The sequence below is a fragment of the Talpa europaea genome (assembly GCF_964194135.1).
Source record: "Talpa europaea genome assembly, chromosome: 14".
NCBI lineage: Eukaryota > Metazoa > Chordata > Mammalia > Eulipotyphla > Talpidae > Talpa > Talpa europaea.
Genome location: NC_140082.1, coordinates 79,397,968 through 79,417,731, shown reverse-complemented (window position 1 = coordinate 79,417,731; position 19,764 = coordinate 79,397,968). Strand labels below are relative to the sequence as shown.

At 57.2% G+C, this 19,764-nt stretch overlaps 1 protein-coding gene across 1 annotated transcript in view; it reads left to right on the top strand.

Annotated features, from left to right (window-relative positions):
- Positions 1-819: 819 nt before the first annotated feature.
- KLF13 (KLF transcription factor 13) overlaps positions 820-19,764 on the top strand; it is a gene marked incomplete at both ends in the record, with an annotated part of 36,820 nt that continues 17,875 nt past the window's right edge. Inside the window, one exon of the mRNA XM_084254482.1 lies at positions 820-1,399. Coding sequence (XP_084110608.1) covers positions 820-1,399 — 580 coding nt within the window. The remainder of the gene's footprint in view (positions 1,400-19,764) is intronic.

Here is a 19,764-nt window from a genome sequence, read left to right as displayed (position 1 = left end):
TGCCCCGCGGGGTCCCCGCTGCGGGGGAGGGGGGCGGGGACCGGCCCCCGCGACCACGCCCCGGCCTGCCACCCTCGGACGTCGTGCGTCAGCGTGCCCAGCTCCGGCTCCAATTTCCGCCCCTCCTCCCGCCGGCCAAGGTGTCACGCCCATTGGCGCACGTCGGTCCCGAGACCGGTGAGGCCCCTTCGGCGGCCCGGATTGGCCCGGTCCCGCACCCACGGGCCAATGGCGCGCGCCCCGGCGCCCGGCCACGCCCCCTCCCCAGGAGCGGGCGCGCGGCCGCGCTCCCCGGCCGGTGCGCGCTCCGGGGTCCCCGCCCCCCGAGCGCGCGCAGCGCCCCGCGGCCGCCGCCTGTAACCTGCGCCGCCAGGATGTGGCTGGGGGCTGACGTCGGGTCCAGATGTGGCCCCGGCCCCGCCCACCCCCGGAGCCGGGCCGCCCACACCGAGCCGCGGCGCGCACGGCGGCTGTCCCGCCTGCTACAATGCGCGGCGAGGCTGCGGCCGCCACTCGGCGCGGGCGTCCTTAGCGTCGCCGCTCCGCATCCCTAGGGCCGGCCGCCCCTGACGCCGCGCGGGGCCCCCACACGCCCGCGCCCCCCATGCGCTCACTCCTCGGGGCCGGGTCGGGCGGGCGCCTCGGGGACGCGGAGCCGCGCGGGTGACGGCAGAGGCGGCTGCGCGCCCAGCCCAGCCCGCGGAGAGGGCGCTGCGCCCCCGCCCCCCGTCCGCTCTCCGGAGGCCGTGGGCGCGGATGCGCCGCTGACGACGCGCGGCGAGGAGCAGTGTCGCCGGCCCGCTGGCCGCCGCGCGCAGCATGGCAGCCGCCGCCTATGTGGACCACTTCGCCGCCGAGTGCCTCGTGTCCATGTCCAGCCGCGCGGTCGTGCACGGGCCGCGGGGGGAGGCCGAGCCCGGCCCCGAGGGCGCGGCCGCCGCGGTGGCCGGCGCGCTGCCCCGCGTGGAGGAGCGCCGCGAGGGCAAGGACAGCGCCTCGCTCTTCGTGGTGGCCCGGATCCTGGCGGACCTCAACCAGCAGGCGCCCGCGCCCGCCCCGGCGGAGCGCAGGGAGGGCGCCGCGGCCCGGAAGGCGAGGACCCCCTGCCGCCTGCCGCCCGCGCCGCCGCCCGCGCCCGCGCCCGCCTGCCCCGGCGGCCAGGGCGCCGCGGCCGCGCCCCTCAGCCCCGCGTGGAGCGAGCCCGAGGCGGGGCTGGAGCCCGAGCGGGAGCCGGGGGCGGCGGGGGGCGGCGAGCCCGGCCTGAGACAAAGGGGCCGGCGGGGCCGCAGCCGCGGCGACCTGGAGTCCCCGCAGCGGAAGCACAAGTGCCACTACTCGGGCTGCGAGAAAGTTTACGGGAAATCCTCGCACCTCAAGGCGCACCTGAGAACTCACACAGGTCAGTGCTGCGGCGCGGGCGCCCCGCGCGCGCGGACCCCGGCCGGCCCCGCGCCCCACCGCGCCCCCGGGGCGGCGGCGGGCCCCGCGGGGCTCCCCCTTCCCCGCCGACCTCGCGCGGCGCGAGGCGGGTCCCCGCGCTCCGAGCCGGCGCCCGCCCGGCGACCGCGCCCCCGCCGGGCACGCCCCCTCCCCGGGCGCTCGGGCGGGGCGCGGGGGCGGATGTCGTCATCGGGGCTGGGGGCGGGGACCCCGCCCGGGCCGGGGGGCGGCGCGGGCAGGTGCCGGCGGGCGGGGCGGGGGCCGTGGGCGCCGCCGGGGGCGCCTCGGGGCGGGGGGGGCCGCTCCCCGGCCGGCCCCGGCGCGCGCGCGGAGGGGAGGGGCCGCCGGGCCGGGCGCGCGGGCGAAGTTCACGCGGGGACAGGGCTCGCTCCGGCCGCGCGGCGCCTTCTTCGCTCGCCCCTTCCTGTAATTTTTCCAGCGCTCTAAGGTTTAATTTGTGGAAACCGGAGCCAGAGGCGGCCAGCGGGGCAGGGGTGAGGGGGGCGGTCCCCGTTCCCGCCGGGCTCTCTTTGTGGGAGCCCCGCCCTGCGGGCCGGCGGGGGCGCGCCCGGCCGGGGGGCTCCGTGGCCCGGCGGCGCTTTCCCCGCGGAGCCGCCCCACGCGCGTCGCCCCGCGGGCCCCTTCCCGGCCCGGCGCTCACCTGCCGGGGCTGCGCGCGGGCGGACGCACCTGCCCGGGCGGGGGGCGGCGGGAGGCCCGGGCCGGCGGCCCCCGCCTTTCCCCGGGGCGGCGTTTCCCTCCTGGCCGCTGGGACCTTGTAGTTGTCGCTTGTGCGCTTGTTTTTGCTTCTTCAGCGCAGACCTGGAAACAACATTTTAACGCGTGGCAGACCCGACCCCTTTTTCAGTTCGATTTACCGAATTGTGCATGTCCGCGGCACCCACCCCCGCTGCTCTGGGACTCTTCAGTCTCCCCGGTTTGGGGCAGGGTCCAGACCCCTATACTTAGGCTGTTACCTTGTTCCCAAAGGTTTAATAGATTACGAGCAGATTAAAAGGCCGACTTAAAAACAAAAACTAAAAAAAACTGCAGCTTTCAAGACCGTAAAGCCGAAGGGCCTTTCCCTCCCTTCAATTTAAGCGGGTGGCAGAGATCGGCCGGTGTCCAGGCCCCCGAATCTCAGGGGACCCCTGCCTAGGAGGCTGGACCCGCTTTTCTGGGCCGCTGTGGTGGCCCCAAATCACGTGGCAGGCTGTGGGGTCGAGGGTGAAGGCGGGGCCATTTCTAGGCGTTCTGGTCAGAATTAGGGGTTTGTGTACCCAGGAGAGGGGTGGGGTTAGGAGAGGGGTGTTGGCTCAGCTGGGGAACATGGCTGCGAGGGTGGGTGTGGTCCTGCGGGAGGGCCCGGACTGAGATCCCAGCCTTTGGGCGCTGAGTACCCACTTGGGGCGTGACCGGTCGAGGACCACTTTGGGGGGGCGGGGCCGGTACTGGGAGGGAAAATGAGTGGAAAATCTCTCTGCAGTTAGTTTCACAGCAATGTGGCCGCTGGGGTTTTAGAATCGCAGAGGGCTTGGTGGAGGGGCGGGTTCCCTGTGCCGAGCCAGGTGGGCTGGCCTGGGCCTGATCCAGACTCTGGGTTTTCAGCCATCCCCTTGGCAGGAGGGGGCGAAGGAGCTGGGAAGTGGGGCCTGCCTCCCTCGGTGTGAGGGGCTTCAGTTTCTCTGGGGTGCCTGGGAACCTAGACAGTGAATAAGCGGGTGGAGCTAAGACTGCAGTGTGCTTTACCTCTTTAGCCGTTATTAGAACTGGAGTCATTCTCTCCCCGCTCCATCCCCGAGGTGTACGAAAATTTGAGGCCCTAACTCTAGAGTGGGTGCAGACCTCAGAGCTAGCAGGGCACAGGGTTCCCTTGGGAAATGCAGATTTCCAGGTTCTAGATGCCCCCCCCCTTTAACCCTGCACTGCCATTTAAATGCTGTCCCAGGTGACTTTCACCGTCAACCAAGAACCTGCCCCTGGAGGAAACCTCTTTCACGCTCTGACCCAGGGCAACTCTAGGGCACCCACTTCCACCCCAGCCCAGGTGTGCAGGGTATAAGTACTGTAAATGGTGTTCAGAAGACAGACTGGCCCTGGGGAGACTGAGAGGCCGCACCAGGCTGGGATGGCTGAAGCTTCAGCCCTGCTCTCAGGTGGCTGAGGTTTGCTTTGTGGGCTTCTAGCAGGTTGTGGGGGAGGAGGGATCTGTGCAGGCAGTGGCTCAAATCACCCCAGGCCTTCTATTCCACTAGTAACCACCCTCCCCCACCCACGGGGATTTCATGGCGGAGGCTGAAAAGCAAAACCACTTTAATGGGTGGGTAAATCTGGTAAAGGGATCAAATATACGGTGTATGGAAACTAGACTTCTGGTGGCGAACATAGTGTCATATATGCAGATGCAGATTTTAATTTATAAAGTTGTATACCTGAACCTTACATGTTAATAATTAAAAAAAGAAGTAGAAGCCTTTTATATGGCAATGGTAATAATAAAAAGCAATTCTATAGAAAAACGAAACAAAAAACTCACTTTAACCAAAGAGGTTGTCGATGACTTGCTCTGTCTAATCAGGGTCAGACAGATTTGTGACCTGGGATTGGCCCCAGACCTCTCTGAAGTGTGTTGTCTCCCCACACCCCCCTGGAGAGTCTGTGGCAAATGAGGGCGTGTGTGTGTGTGCGTGTGTGCGTGTGTGTGTGTGTGTGTGTGTGTGTGTGTGTGCTGCCTGCAGAGAGCTACCTGCCCGGGCTAGCTGTATGGCAGTCTGGTCCTCCCCTCCCATCCCCAGGTGTCATCTTGGGCACTGATCACCCTCTGTCACATTTAGTAACTAGTTGAGGTTATGGCAACTGCATGATAAAGTGATTCAAGACACTTAATATTTGCTTAACCAGAACTTCCCAGCCCAGACCTGGAAAGTTTGCTAAGATGTCTTTGGGGAGAAGCAAGGCCAGGCACAGAGTTCATGTGAAAAATTTGGGGATTACAGAAGGAAGGCCCTGGGGGGCATCTGAGGAAGACACCCCATGACTCCCATGAGCATGGTCACTCAGCCCCGGCAGGGACGCCCCAGTGCATGCCTACCTTTTTGTTCCCACAAATAATTGTTTTCAGAATGCCTGTCTACTCTGTTTCCCCTCCAGCCCCAGTAGCTGAAGCCTCTTGTGCACTGCCTGGGCCATGTCCCTCTCAGACCCCTGTGCAGACCCCAAGGCTCATCCTGGTCACCTGGCCCTGTTTGGGATCAGGTGGCGACTAGAACAAGATTGTATTCTCTTAGGCAGTTCTTGTGATAATTTGGGTGAGGTTAGTTTGAAACGTATCTCTTCCCCACTGAACATGGGGTTTGATCCTGAATGGCATTATTGAATGGGTATTTAGCCTCCCACAGCCCCTCTCCAGCACCAGCTCTGCCTGCAGAACCTGGTTCTCCAGCACACTGTTCTCCCCGACCCCTTGCAGGTGCTCCCTGGTGCAGCTGCCGGGAGAGGCAGCCTGTCAGAGCTGGGGCTGAGTGGCCCGGATCTCCTTCCACACACCGCGAAGCCAGGCTAGGCTGGCTGTGGGCCAGCACTTTGTCCCAGACACATCCAGGCCGGCGGCCGGCCGCTCCCGTCCCTGCACCCCCACAGCCCAGCCTGCCAGGGGGCCTTGTTGTGAAACTCTTCAAAGAATGCAGAAGCATATAGACAGAGTGTGCAAACTTTCTCCTTCCCCTGCTAACCCTCTTCCCCTGGGTTGGTGTGTCTCTTTCCAGACCCCTCTGATGGGTTTGCACCTCAGCACTCATATAGACACGTACAAAATACACGTGCCGGATCCTCCAAATCACACTCTGCCATAGGCTTTGTGTTGTGTGTTTGCTTAGCGAGCATATTCCTCCTTTTCCTGGCTTAGTTGTGCTCCAGGTTGTGGGATGTGGCTCTTCTGTCATTATTGTCCCTTGCCTGTTGGAAGGACAGCTTGGGTGTCTTGTTTTTTGCTGTTTCTAGCCTGCATCAGTGGCCTCTGGGTGTGTCCTGGTCCAGAGGAGTTGGTATTTCTGTAGGAATGAGACCAGGCAGTGGTGTTGACTGTAGTGTAGGCAGCATTTAAATCAGATGCAGAGTTACTGTGTTGATTTAAAATACCCATTATGTGTTTTTTAGGGAAATAGACCAAGACATTCTGCTGTGCTGCTGTGTTACACCCTGTCTTTCCTCTTTGACTTCTACTTCTCCTTTTGCACGTGTGAGAGCATCACATGAGCTTGTGAAACAACAACACTGCTGTCACTCTCACCTCAAGGCGGCCTGCCCTCCATCTTCATGCCCCGGGACATCTCTCAGACCTCAAGGCGGTCAGGCCTGCTCCCCCACCACAATCCTTCCTCCACTGACTGACAGAGGGCTCTGGGCCCCCTGTGTGCATAGGCGGTAGGGCCACACTTCACTTAACCCTATGTCTGGGGCTTCCGATCTCTGGGATACAGTAGAGCTGGGGGCTCTGCCCTTTCTGAGTAGGTGTCTTGAAGTTCACTCATTGAAATGGGCCGGGGACAGCCGCACACTTGTAGGCCTTTTTTGTTCTGACTTTATTCTGAACCCAGTTGGTTGGTTGGTTGAGACCGAGATAGAGTAAATCAAAAGTTGGAAGGCCAGGGAGGTTGGTAATGGCTAAAAGAAAGGGAAGAAACAAGCCAACAAGTTACTGAGATGTCTGCATGTATGTGCTTACTTCAATCTATAACTCAAGAAACCCCACAGAATGTGGCAGTCCTGGAACAAATGGGCCATTTGTGGATGGCCTGTCATCTCCCCAGGAGTCCCTGTGGGCTGCGTTCTGTCACAACTGACATCCATTCAAACTACGATCTTGACATGCTAGGGTGCTGTTAATTTGTGCCTGGTTTGTGATTGAGGAAGGCAGTCAAAATAGTTTTTAAAATAAAAACTTCTAGAATGGTACACTCAGTGCTTATGGTTATATCTCATATTTCGATGCGACTTGCCAGGGGCAGCCGTTGTGCTGTTTCCATTAGTTAACAAGAAATTGTTTGGTCTCATAAGGATCCTATGAAATAGGCACTATTTTAATTATTAGTTTTCAAATAAGAGAACCAGAGCTCCAATGGGTTAAGAAATAAATCCAACATCACACAGCAAAATGAGGGTAGAGCCAGGACTTGTGCCTGGGCAGCTGCACTCTGGGATACACCTGCCGTGCTGACTGCCCCTCCTGCCCAGACCTGCATTTCAGGTGGTGACAGGTGAGCAGGGGCCTGTGGTGATAGATGCCTTCATGTCCCTGGTACACTGCTTCCCCGCAAAGTTGTAGTACTTCTGAAATCTTTTCTTTTCTTTTTTTTTTAAAGATTTATTTATTTATGCATACAAGTGCTGGGGTACAGGCCAGAGGTGTGGTGGGGTGAGAGGATTCACCAGAGATAGAGTGGGGAACAGAGCAGGCAGATCGACGGAAGTACACTGCTGAGGGGAGCAGTAGGCGAGACAGGAGAGGTCTGCTGCGCCATGTGGGTTGCTCCCTGGCCAGCCGGGATGGAACTTGCGCTGCAGAGGCTGCGGACAGCTCTGCAGGCTGCGTCTTAACCCCTTGCGCCACCAGGGAGGCCTTACTTCTGAAATCTTAAGGGAGGTGCAGTGAACACTCAGGTACCCTTCTAGATTTGTCAGTTAATCTTCTATTGTGCTTTTTAGCCTTCCCTCCTCTCTGACCTCCCTCTAAATACACTTTCTCTTGTCCCTGCCTCTCTTCTCTGTAAATACTACATGTTATCTTACATACAGTCTGTATTCAGTTTCCCTAACAAGCCTCACAGTGTTCCATGTAGGATTCTGGATCCAGCTAAGCACACATTGCATCCCTTTGTCCTATCTTTTTGGTTTCCTTTCATCTAGAAAAGCCCCCTTCCCACCCCCAACCTCCCAGCCCCCCAGTTTTTGGACTTTTGTTGTATTGGCATCTTAGGGCTCCAGGTCTGTTGTCATGTAGACCACCCCACACTCTTGATTGGTTGGACTGTTTCCTCACGATTAGATCCAGTTTAAACAATTTTGGGTCGAAAATATGACCCAGAGGATGTTAGGTGTGTCTGTGGCACCAAGGTAGGGGGGCCGATGGTGTCAGGTTGTCCCAGTGCTGGGTCACGTGGTTAAGGTGGTGTCTGCCAGGTTTCTCCCCTGTAAAGGGACATTCTCTTCTTGATCATTAATAAGTAACCTGTGGGGTGAACTCTGAGACTCAGGCATTTTGGAGGGTCAGGTTGCTGCCGCTCCTGCGCACAGCCAGGTGCCCTGTGGGGGCAGGTGTGATATCTCTTCACCTTTAGATGTTCATCCCCTTTTGTCCAGGCTAGCTGGTAGGTTTCTACTTCATCTTCCAACTTCCTGCACTGCACAGGTGCTGGGTTGTGCAGGTACCCCTGCTGGGAGTCTTTTTAAAGTCAAAGAACAACAGGGTGAGTCTTAGGCGCTCCCTTACCCAAACAAACAAGACACTCTAATTTTACCTTGAATGAAAATGTCTCCAGATGATATTTATAGCCAGCTCAGAAGGTGGTTATGGGCATTTTCTTGGCCAAACCACCCTTGCTCTGTGGCCACAGGTGACCCGCCTCCCAGACCTGGGCAGAGCCTGTCCTGGTGACACACACGTAAGGTCCTGGTGAGTCTCTGTGCTTTTCTTAAAAACAACACAAAAAGCAGAACCCACTCTCCAGGTCTACACATTTAATTTGAGCCAGTTTTTCTCCCTTCTCGTTGCCCCAATTGGGATTATTTTCTTGAGATGTCAACTTCCTGTCAGGATAGGAAAAACTTTGGGGTGTTCTCTCCAGTGTGACAGTTCAGAAACAGGTGCTGCAGGGTGACTGGAATGGGAGGCAGGGGTGCCTCCCTCCCCAGTGGGTTGCTGAGCTCAGAGGCTTTGGCTACTGTGCTGGATCAGTAGAATGGAGACTACCCTTTTACCCTTTTACCCACATTGCTGGTTGGCAAGCAGTTTGACATTATGCCCCTAAAGTAAGACAGAGAAATCCTTACCCAACCGAAAGCTCTGCAAAGCGCGCGCACACGCACACACACACACACCCCACTCTCAGACACACAGACGTGGTCACCTCTTCCTTGCTGGGCAGAACTGAGCACTCAAACCTGGGACATGTTTGTGCGGAACCTGTGATTTCTGGCTCATTTGTTCATTTGTAGATCTTAGAGTTCCCTCTGACCAACACCTCCCCTGCTCCTGTGTATCGGGCAACTGTGAATCCGCTGTGTGAGAGTTAGGCCTCCTGGGGTGGGAGGGGGCACGGAGTTCCCTTGGCGGGAATGGGCCGTGGTAAAGATGCTGTTCCTCTGTACCTCTCCACCCCCTCGCTCCCTCCAGTGAGTGCCCACAGCTGGGGTGGTTTCCACCTGCTTCCCTTGCCCTTGCATCCAGGGTGGCAGCCTTGTCCCTATTTGCTGTTGGGTTATGTGTGCATGGGGGAGCACACAGCCCCCATCTCTAGTTTTTACCTTGGGGTACGCGTGTGTATGCATGGGGGCATCTGTTTATTGTTCTCCTTTATTGAAGTTCATCACACAAAAACACTTGCTAACCAGGAACTTGGCCACACTCTGTGGCCACTGGCCAGTTTGTCCCAAGGTGACCTGTTCGGAAAAGCGCTGAGGCTTGATGTCTCAGATTAAATGTCCCTGTGCCACTGCCACGGGGGTGTGGCCTGCCCTGCCTGGGTGGGTGACCTGGGGTTCCTGAGCACAGGGCACGTCTCCTTGTTGCTGAGCCCATAGTACATCACGGAATAGCACTGCAAGAAACAGTGGCACAAATTAAAAATCTCTTGCTAGGGGCACGTGATTCCATGCCTGGCGGGGCTCCTGTCTCAGAAGGTGCTTGTAAAGGGGGAGCTCTGGCCTGTGCCTGTCTTCTGTAAACACGGGCTGGGTGGAAGGAAGCTTGGGCCAGGAGAGAGGCCCAAGTTGGCTCAGAGGAGTTCAGGGTGACGCACAGACACGGAGTGGGGGGTTAGCAAGGAGACAGCGGGCAGCCTGATGGGTGGTGGAGGACTCCTCAAGGCCAGGGGATAAGTCCCCTTAAGTGAGTGCAGGGCCTGTGATGGGCCCAGGCGTCTCTGAGCCTCTCACTTGTTTCTAGCTCTTGTCTGTTGTATAAATGCTCTTTTTTTATTTCTCTTATGTACATCCAAGGAAAAAGTACTTGGATTAGAACTACAAGTAGAAACCGAAGAACAGAGGTTTTTGCAAGGATGTGTCAGAAAAGAGAGAGGAAGCAGTAAGGCCTAGGTGGGCCCAGAACTACACCATTTTGGAGAGGAAGAGCAGAGACCCAGGGTCTGGGCGTGTCCTTGGCGCAGGGTGATGTTTTGCCTGGACGGTTGGCTGGGTGTGTTGCCCAGAGCCACGTGGGGAGTCACAGGGAGGGCCTGGGAGTTGGAGGTTGACACCATGGGTACCCAGCATCTTAAGCTGGTATCAGACAGTGCAGTGCATTTGACAGTATGTGGTTGAGTGGGTTACATAGTTGCTACTGTGTAATACTAATCTGTATTATGTAACCATTGATGGTTACTCACTTACTGCCCATTGGCCTCAGTCCCCTCACTGGCAAGGTCTGGTTTGCCCCCTGGTGATTGGTGGCTTCCACGTGTCCACCGAGGTCCTCTCCCTGGCTGTGCCAGTGATGGTGGAGGGGGGTGGGGACACAGGCCTGTCAGTGTCTGCCCACAGGTCTCCTCCGCCCCAGCACCGAGGTCTTGCCAGCTTCCTCCTGCGCCAGGCGCTCTGGAAGGAGTTCCCCCCGCCTGTTGCTGTTTCCATTTCTTAGCAAGGGCGGTCAGCAGTCAGCGCCGTGGAGGAGGGGACCCACAGGGACGGGCTCCCTGCAGCCCTGCGTGCGAAGGGTGGTTTCCCAGAGCTTCATTGTCTTTCACAAAGTGCCCCTTTTGGTCTGCTCGCATGGCAGATCCTGTTTTCTAACATGACTGTGCACTTGGCCTCAAAGAACAGGGAGTTCTCTAGGAGAGCGGCTTTGCAGGATGCCATCCTTTACATGATTGCCATGTAGGTCCAGCCTTCTCAACACAGTGTCCTCACTGCGGTGGGGTCCTGCGACTGTCCACTCGCAGGCGTCGCGGGGATATGCTGGCAGGCACACAGCGGGTTGTCTGGAGTTACCACCCGGTCTTGAGGTCCTGCAGGAAATTCCGTCCTGGCTTCCAGTCGCGTCTGATTTGAAGCTGCCCTCCTCTCAGAGCTGGCTGGGCAGCACATGTTAGCATTTTGCTGTGGACACGTTGCATCATTCTCCAGTTCAGCCGCTATCCTTTGCAAATCTGCAACCTCCTTTCTTTTCCCTGGTCTTCCTCATCTCTCTAAATTATTCTCGAGCATTCAAACGTCCCACGTTCATTCCCTTCTGCTGCACATTCGACACTGCGTGGAGCCTTGAAGACAGATATGTGTGTGTGTGCAGGTGTGCCTGATTACGTGTGTCCACGCGTATGTGTTCCTGTAATTGTGTGTGTGCGTCGATATGTTCCTGTGTGGTTTGCCTATGTGTGTGTGCATGTGTGTGCCTGCAGATGTCCCTGTGTAAGTACACGCATGTACATGTGTGTATGATTCCGAGTGTGTCTACATGGTCAACTGCCCGCCAGGTCTCAGGACAGTAGTTTTGGGGAAGCAAGTCAGTCATGAGGCGTCTGGCCAAGGGGTGCAGCCTGCGGCGAGGGTGTTTGTTTCTCCACGACCCCCGGTGGGGCTCTGCCACGGGAGGCGGTGTGTGCTGGCCTGGCCGCAGAGGTCCGTGGAGCTGCGCTGGAGGATGTGAGTTCCTGGTCCCAGGCTGGCAGGCCTTCTGGGCCATTTTGCCCTTGACCTTTTCACTGGGCCTGGCAGTCTGGTGTGGTGGCCTGGAAATGAGCTCTTTGGCTGCCTAGCTGAGGGTTCAGCTTGGGGCAGTCTCCTTCCTGCTTCTCCGTCCTCTCCACTCCCCTCCTCCATCTCTCCTTCCCACCCAGTAGGAGACCAGCGGGGTTCTCACCTGCCGCCAGGGTTGTAGCCCTCAGGACTCTCAGTGGGCGGACATGCTGGGCGCTGGGCGCAGGCCCCCCTGGGGCTTGGGGAGGTCTGTGGATAGGAGCCTCTCTGTGATGCAGCCCAGGCCCCGCTTGGGTCTGGTTGGGAGACCCGAGGGGATGCTGAGCCTCTGGGGGCAGATGCCTGGGCGGCCGGTCCCCTCTTGCGTGTTGGAGGCAGCGGGCCAGTTGGTTGTTCCTGGTTGGTCAGTCCTCCCACCAGGGGAAGCAGGGTAAACACTGGGTTTCCTTGGCAACCAGCTGAGCTGGGGCTCAAAGTGCTCATGGCAGGAGAAGTTCTCATTGTCTCAAGTTTCTAGGATGGGTTTCTATTTTGATTTTTTTCTTTAATTAGCTGTGTGACTAAGATACCAAAATGCCTGACCTGGTTCTTATAATTTCTTAATAAACATTTATATTCCCTTCACAGGAGGAGCATTTCTTTCAATGATTCATTAACTTTTTCTTTTTAACTGTGGGAAGGGCCTGGTGAAGAGTGGCCGGGGCAGCACAGAGGCCCCCCCCCCCCCCCCAACAGCTGGCAGGGCCCCAGGCAGGGGAGCGCTGGCCGGGGTCCAGGTGCTGGAGTGCTTACGTAAACACCACACCAGGATTTTATTGGCTTTGAGGTTGACGAAGGGACATGGAAAATTTTGGGGAGATGCCTGTTTCATCTGGCGGTGCTCAGATCCCTAGAACTGGAACTTCTGGAAGTCGCCTGGTGGATCAGTGTGTCTGTCTGAGCCCAGGCAGCATGCTCCCCACTGATGCCACGTTCTCTGGAAGGCCCAGGTGGGAACTGGTGTTGTACCTGGTACTGGGAAATGGTCTGGTGTTTTGCTGGCAAAATGGAGCTGCTCCCCTAGGTAGCTGGGACTGAATGTGCTGTGTTGGGTGACTTCCTGCCCACCTGCCAACGTCTCTGGGACCCCCGGAGGGAGGACCAGGTCAGGAGGACCTAGAGGGCACATTGCTGTGGGCAAGATTCACTGGCTTGTCCCTCACCTGCTCTGTCTACCTGAAATAACCTGGCATACAGTCACTGCCCCCTGCAGGGAGGAGCCAGGTCAGTGCATAAGAAAGCTGACTTCATCTTCTCATCAGACAGGCTGGTCCAGGCCTCCCTGTCATTGTGGGAGTGCAGGGCCCCTTGGGTCCCTTTCTGAGCCACTGACAGGCTGAAGAAGTGCTGGCTTGGGCTGGGCTACCTTGTAGACCCCCCTTCTCTGGCCTCCCTGCCCACCGCAGGCCTGGACCTGCTCATGGTGACCTCCATGAGGGCAGGGCCCACCAGCGACACTGGAGGAAATGTCCAGATTTGTTGCTTTTGTTTTGGGGTGAGTCCCTGGTGTTACTTTCTGGGCACCTCTCCTGGGTATGACACAGGGCCCTGGGCAGCTCAGGGCTGCAGCACCTGGCCTACAGCACCCCTCTTTACCTGGACACTTAGCAGCCTTCTTGCCAGCATCCTTTCTCTCTTTGTAAGGGACCCTTTCTTTTCTTTTTTTTTTTTAAAGTTTTATTTATTTTATTTATATGAGCACTGGGTACAGTCAGAAGCGCGGAGGGTGAGAGAATTCACCAGAGCCAGAGTGGGGAGCAGAGCAGGCAGACCGACGAAATACACTGCTGAGGGGAGCAGTGGGCTGCAGGAGAGGTCTGCGCGCCATGTGGGACCCTCGCCGGCGGCCAGGGATTGAACTGGTGCTGCAGAGGCCGCGGGCAGCTTCGCAACCCAGCGCTCAACCGCTGCACCACCGGGGAGGCCCTGTAAGGGGTCCTTTCTAATGACGTATACAGAATTTGATTTTTGGGTGAGGAATTCACTTTAATAGTCTTTTATGGTTTTTTACTCAAAGATATTGAAGTGTTATTAAAAGCCTGGAAAGCCCGAGACACTAACACATCCTTTGGGGTTTTGTGAACCACCCAGCACCTCACCTCTGTGTCATCTGTAAGTCCTGACAATGTTGGCTTTGGCTCTGAACCCCACATCACTGCTGCAGCTCGTGTATGGCCACGTGGGGGTTCGACTGCAGATGTGTGTCTCACTGACCTGGTTCAGGAGCCTCTGGAAGTTGTGTTTCTATCCAAGAAAGTCCTTTCTGTGTGATTATGCTTTGTCATAGAAACAGACCAAAGGGACCCCGGGCTTGGAGTGAGAGCCGATGGAGCCCAGCCCTGGGTTTTCATCTCTGCAGCAGGTTGGGGGGTGCTGAGCTCTGAGGTGGGGAGGCGCGTGTGTACAAGTGTGTCTGTGCTGTGTGTACATGTAGCATGTATGGTATGCCCATGTGTGCACACACGGTGTTTGTGGTATGTGGTATGTATGTATATGTAGCGTGTGCTGTGTCCCTGGGCGTGTGATGTGGGAGTGTGCACATGATATGTAGTGTGTACATTGCATTGCAGCATGTTTTATGTGTACATGTGTGGCACGTGACACACATGGTATGTCCATATGGAGACATCCATGTGTGGTGTGTTTGCTGTGTGTACATATGTGCACACATACACGTGGGGGGGTGTGGTGAGTCTGTGGGGAGGCGTGTGGGGTGTACATGCACATGCGGCAAGTATGTTGTATTGCATGCATGTATGTGCTGTGGAGTGTGTGGCCATCTGTTTAACTTGCCGGAGCAGAATTTTACTGCTGTGGTATTGCTCGCAGGCACCTGAATGAACATTCTTGTTGCCTTCTCTTTTGAAAAGGAGCAAACAGATAGACAATTTGAACTACTCTTTTGAAGCAGGTGCCAGCTCTTGCCCCAGGGTTCTCCCAGAGCCTCCCTTTGGAGATGAGCTTCAAGGGCCGTGTGGCCCCATGATCACAGCCTTGGCTCCAGTCTGTAAGATGCCCATCTTGGACTGTTTGAGGATAAACCAGGACTGGATGCAGAAAGGCGGTGCCCATGCGAGGTTCTGGGAGCCATCTCATTGCTATAGAGACCCTTGCCTGGTGGGCTCTGCTCAGACTAGGGAGTGGCTGCCCACGTCAGGTGAGTCTCTTTGTACCTGGTAATCTAGCCTTCCCAGGGACCAGCCGCTATACCTGACCAGACTTTACAGAGCAGAGGTAGGTGAACCAGAACCTGAAGGTGAAGCTTCAGTTCCCAGAGCAGTTCTGGATGGGCCCACTTGCTTGTGGTGGGCTCGTGGGTGATGTGGCCCCTGCTGTCCCCTGGAGAATAGTCTCAGTCCGTCTCACGGCACAGGCCTGCAGTGCCAGCGTGCTGGGTGACTCCACCTAATAGAAGGACTGTCTGCGTTCACATGTGCTTGGGAGACTCCCTGAAGTGTGCGGTCTTGGACCAAGGCGCCATGACCAGTTTTCCAGCTGGCAGCCTCTCTAGCCCAAGGACAGAAGCTGCAGCAAAGCTGCTTCATGGGAGCAGCTCAGACGGGTGTGCGTGCAGCGGGGAATCCCACTCAGGACACCGCTTGCTATTTTTATGCTGTTCCTGGGCAGCCCTGGTCGCTGCTCACATCCTATCCTGCATCTTGTTTACATGAGTAATTGCTGCACGAGCTTCCGGCTATCTGTGGATATGATTTTTGGGTATTTTTTTTCCTTTCTTTTTTGGGGCAGTAATTCTTTTTTTTTTTTTTTTTTTAAGATTTTTATTTATTTATTTTATTTATACAAGCACTGGGTACAGTCAGAAGCGTGGGAGGGTGAGAGAATTCACCAGAGCCAGAGCGGGGAGCAGAGCAGGCAGAAGGACCAAAGTACACTGCTGAGGGGAGCAGCGGGCGGCAGGAGAGGTCTGCGCGCCATGTGGGACCCTCCTCTGGTGGCCGGGGAGCAGCCGGGGCAGTAATTCTATATTTACAGATATGAGACTGGTTTCCTAATGGGAAGCATGGAAGCATCCTCGGGGCTGGCTCCTCAGCCTTGAGCCATGGTTTTGTGCCCCTTTCCTGCCTGCTTTCATCTTCCTGTGAGTGTTTGGCATTGGAATGCTTCCTGTGTGGTCCAAGGTGAATGTTTTGAATGGATGGGGAGAGCCCAGGGCACTTATTCTGAGATAAAACCTGAGCCACCAGCGTGGCCTTCCTTTCTCTGTCCCTGCATCTGACTGTTCCAGTGGATATCTGTGAACGTCCCTCTGCAGTGCCCACTGTCACCATGGGTGGCTCGTTCTGAGTGCTTGGGGAACATACTTGGCTGCCACTTCTGCCCCTTGAAGACTGGGTGTCTGTGAGGCCCCATCCCCATGTGCTGCTCTGGGCCTAGCGGAGCCTCTGCTTCTTGCAGGCCGGGGAGCCACCTCTCCTGTGCCCCTTGGGGCTCTCCTTCCTCCTCTGGTGCCTCCTTGAAATGCACTGGGATCAGGGAAGACAGGGGCCTGAGTGACCCTCCCTCTGCTCAGCACCCACGAGCAAGGGAACGTCTCATTGAGTGTGAGGAATGGGTGGAGACCTGAAAGCCAGAGGTGACTTGCTTCTGTGTCCCCGCTCAGCAACCCCTTCCCCCACCCCAGCCATCCCTTCCTGAAATGCCCCGATGCTCCCTGCCTGATTGGCATGTGGGCCTCTGGGAGGCACCACTAGGACTTCTGCTCGTCTCCTATAGCCTGTGCTGTCCCCCATGGTCTGGGGAGCCTCTCCCTGTCAGAGAACTGAACACACCTGGTGGCCTGTGCCAGTTCTCACCCAGTTGTCTGCCCAGCTGGCCTGGGGAAAATTTTCCTACAGTTTTAGTGCCATGATATTATCCTTGCACACACGTTTGCCATGGGGTGCTCCAGCTGTCACCCCAGCTCCCACTTGCCCCTTGCCTCTGCTGCCCATAGGTGAATTTTGGGGTCGCTCACGGGGAATAAATGTGTCTGTTCCAGAGGCTGGGAGCAAAGGATAAGGTCTCCTGGGAGACCCTGAGGAGGCAGGCCTGGGGCTGGGAAGGGGTGCTGCGTAGGCGATGAGAGATGGGGGGTGAAGGTGTAGAGATCCAGGGGGTGGGGTCAGGTGCCTCCTGAGATGGTAGGGAGAGAAGTTCTAAGGTAGCCTTCCACCATCGGGAGCTGCATGAGGTACCCCAAAGGGGGAAGGCAGGCAGCAAGAAGCCCAGGGAAGAAGTGGCTAAAGTGGGATCGCAGTGGCCGTGCCTGACAGAGCCTGTCCTGCCCTTTGGGGTCTCTGGACCTCTGGGCCCCTTAGCTGTGTGCATGCCCTCCTCCCCCGGGGCTGGAACTCCTGCTCAGCCCCTGCCCCACCTCCCCAGGACGGTGCTGCCCATAGGTGAGGAGGAAAAGTGTGTTTCCAAAGTCACATCTGGTGTCTCCTGGTTGAACATTCCAGCCCATGCTTCTTGGCACCCTTTGCGGATCTGCCTCAGCCCTGGTGCTCCTTGCTCTTTCTGGACACTTCCTATCCGTTTCTGAAGGCCAAAGACAAGAGACAAACCCTGGGTTTTCCTACTGGTGGGGGAGAGCAGGAAACACAGGACTTGGAAGGGAGGGAGCATGCCAGTTCCTGACCCGGGGAGCCAGCTTGGTGTGTTGGACATGCCGCCCACCCCCGTCAGGAGGACACTGAGAACGGGCAAGTCCAGCGAAGAGAAGACTGCAGCAGAGGCAGACAGCGGGCAGCTCTGCTGCAGTCTTTAACTAGGTTCTGCACTGGAGTGACAGCAGGACCCAAGGGTCTGGTGTATCATCCAGCCTTGGCTCTTTCTGGAAGGAAAAATGCCAGGCGTGGTAATGCATGCACACACACATTTTTACTGAAAATGAGACATTTACTTACAAGCCATTTGGGAAGAATAAAAAAAGAAGAAGTTGCAGCAGCCTCAGTTTTACCTTCCAGAGGGCACTGTTGCTTGGCTCATCCTCCTGATTCACCAGGATGTGGCCCTAGGAGGTTCCCCTGGTGCCCGGAACAAGGTGGCTGTGACTGCAGTCGCCTGCCCTCTGCGGGGGCACTGGCAGCTTGTACAAGCCCAGGATTGGACGGCGTGCCAGGCCCCGGCGTCTTGGGCTCTCGTAGTCAGCCTCAGCCTCTGGTATTGCTTTTCACTTCATCGAGGGCTGTTTTCACCAGAACCAGAGAGCACAGGAGTGATGTGGGTGCTGGGTCCTCTACAGCCCTATTTCCCCAACTCACGGGGGTGTTTTGTCACCTGACTTTGGAGTCTTTGACTGGGGGAGACTGAGGCCCAGGGGAGAGGCTGCTGCCTGATGCTTTCTGGTGGCCCACCTGTGTGGTTCCTGGCTTGGACTCCGCTGCCCCAGGGACGGGGGTGGGACCCGGTGTCCTCTCTGCCCAGATGTTGGGGAGAAAATGGCCCCTGCCAGGCTGTGCCTCCATCTCTGCACAAGAGCAGCAGTCAGTTAGGACTTGGGGGGGCCCCTCTTTCCTAAGGACTCCCTGAGATCATACCTGCCAGCTCCCCTCCTGCCAGTGTGAAGTGGGGTGTCAAGTAACAAAAAGCAGAAGAATTCAAATGTCTCTGGAATTCACATAAAGTTAGAGAGTGGAATAAGCGATCAGCCACATGTCCTCAGCTAAGCCGGAAGTACTTGGAGAGCTGCTGAAAGTGCCAAGTCCTCGGAGAAGCCCTTGCGGGATCTGTGACCTTCCCTGTGGATGCGGTGGCTCTTCACCAAGTGAAACCTCACAGAGGAGTTATCCTGACCTCCCAGACCTGGCGGTGTGGTGGGGCCCGCAGTTCTTGTTTGTAAGCCAGCGTGCATGGGGGTGTGTGGGGAGAGGTAAAACTAGCCCCTGGAAGGCCCCCTGCTTGTCCCATAGGCTACCAGGCCAGTTGTTCAGAGCCTGTCCTGGGCTCCTCCACCTGGGGCAGGTCTGAAGGACTGTCCCTCAGCCAGGCAGGTGGACATTATTTGAACTCCATCTCCTTACAGATTTCAAGTGGGAAGCATTTGGTTCTAGGTGAGGATGCTGCCCTTAGGTGCTGTTTTTGTCAGATGCTTAAACCTGGTCTGTCAGGGGCTGTGTCCCCCAGAGTGTGGGGTAAAGGAAGTGAGGTCCAGGCTTGGTGCCTTGTACCTGCTCACCCTCCCAATGTTTCACAGAAAGTAGTAGGCATTTCAGGAGGCCTGACTTTACAGGACCCACAGGGTGACATTGGTCGGGTACAGTCCTCTGGGTAAGCCCTGGAGCAGGCCAGGCCTGGTGAGCCCTGAAAGGCCTCGAGGTCAGGTCAGCGCCGCGGCCCAGGGTGTTTTCATGGCCATAGCAATGTGGAGTCGGTGTGGAGCCTAACTTTTGTTGGCCCTCACGTAAGAACACGATAGTGGCGACAAGAACAGGGACATTAAGAGGGGATGTTGGTGGGCATTCAACTAGTGAGTCCCACAGCATTCAGGAAGGAGTTGCCCTTTCAGATGGCCCATGTCTGCGCTCCCTGGACCTGGTGGCAGCTTCTAAGCTGGGTGCAGCCAAAGGTCAGATGTTTGCTCCTCTCTTATTATGGCTTAGCTGGACTTCCAGGGTGGCCTCTTGGGTTCTTGGGGGCAGGGAGCTCCCTGAACATGGACCCATGACGAGGCCTCACTGGCCTCTCTTGTCCTTCCTCAGCCCAAATTCCTGCCTCACTCTGACTGGGTTGCTGGGCCCTAGCCTCCCAGCCATACCCCCTTCCCCCCGCCATGCCTTGCTGTGGTGCCGCCTCTGAACATACAGGTGGGCTTTCTGGAGGAGGTGGCGGCACTGCAGAGGGTGGTGGCAGGTGCTGTGCCCTGGGTGGCCCCACTGCCTGCTGCTGTAACCCAGGACGTCGCAGACCCTCACTGGGCCTGTTTTCCTGTCTGTCACTGGGGCAGTTTTGCTGGCTGGTGTTAGAAGGAAGTGCCCACTAGAGCAGGTTCTCGTAACCTGGTTCCACAGCACAGTTTCTGGGAGTTTTATCACCCCTGACACCGAGCCAGGAATGAAAGAAGAAACCAGGCTAGTACCTGGGGAGCCCAGCCCAAGTCTTCTGTAGCCACAGCCGTAGGTGCTCCTCAGGCCGTGGAAGGCCAGCGAGGGAAGAGAACCAGGGGACGTCCCTGGGGGAGGAAGAAGCCTGAGAGGGTCCTGGGCTGGGCAAAGCCTTGCCATCTGGCCTGGCCCACCACCGGCCCAGTGACTGGCCTTGTCCCGGCAGGGGTTGGGCTGCTTCCAGATATGTTTTCATTTTCAATTCCCTTTATTGCTCAAACCACCTCAGGGCCGCAGAAAACAAACCGTTATCCTTAGCTGACCTCGGATTCCTGGC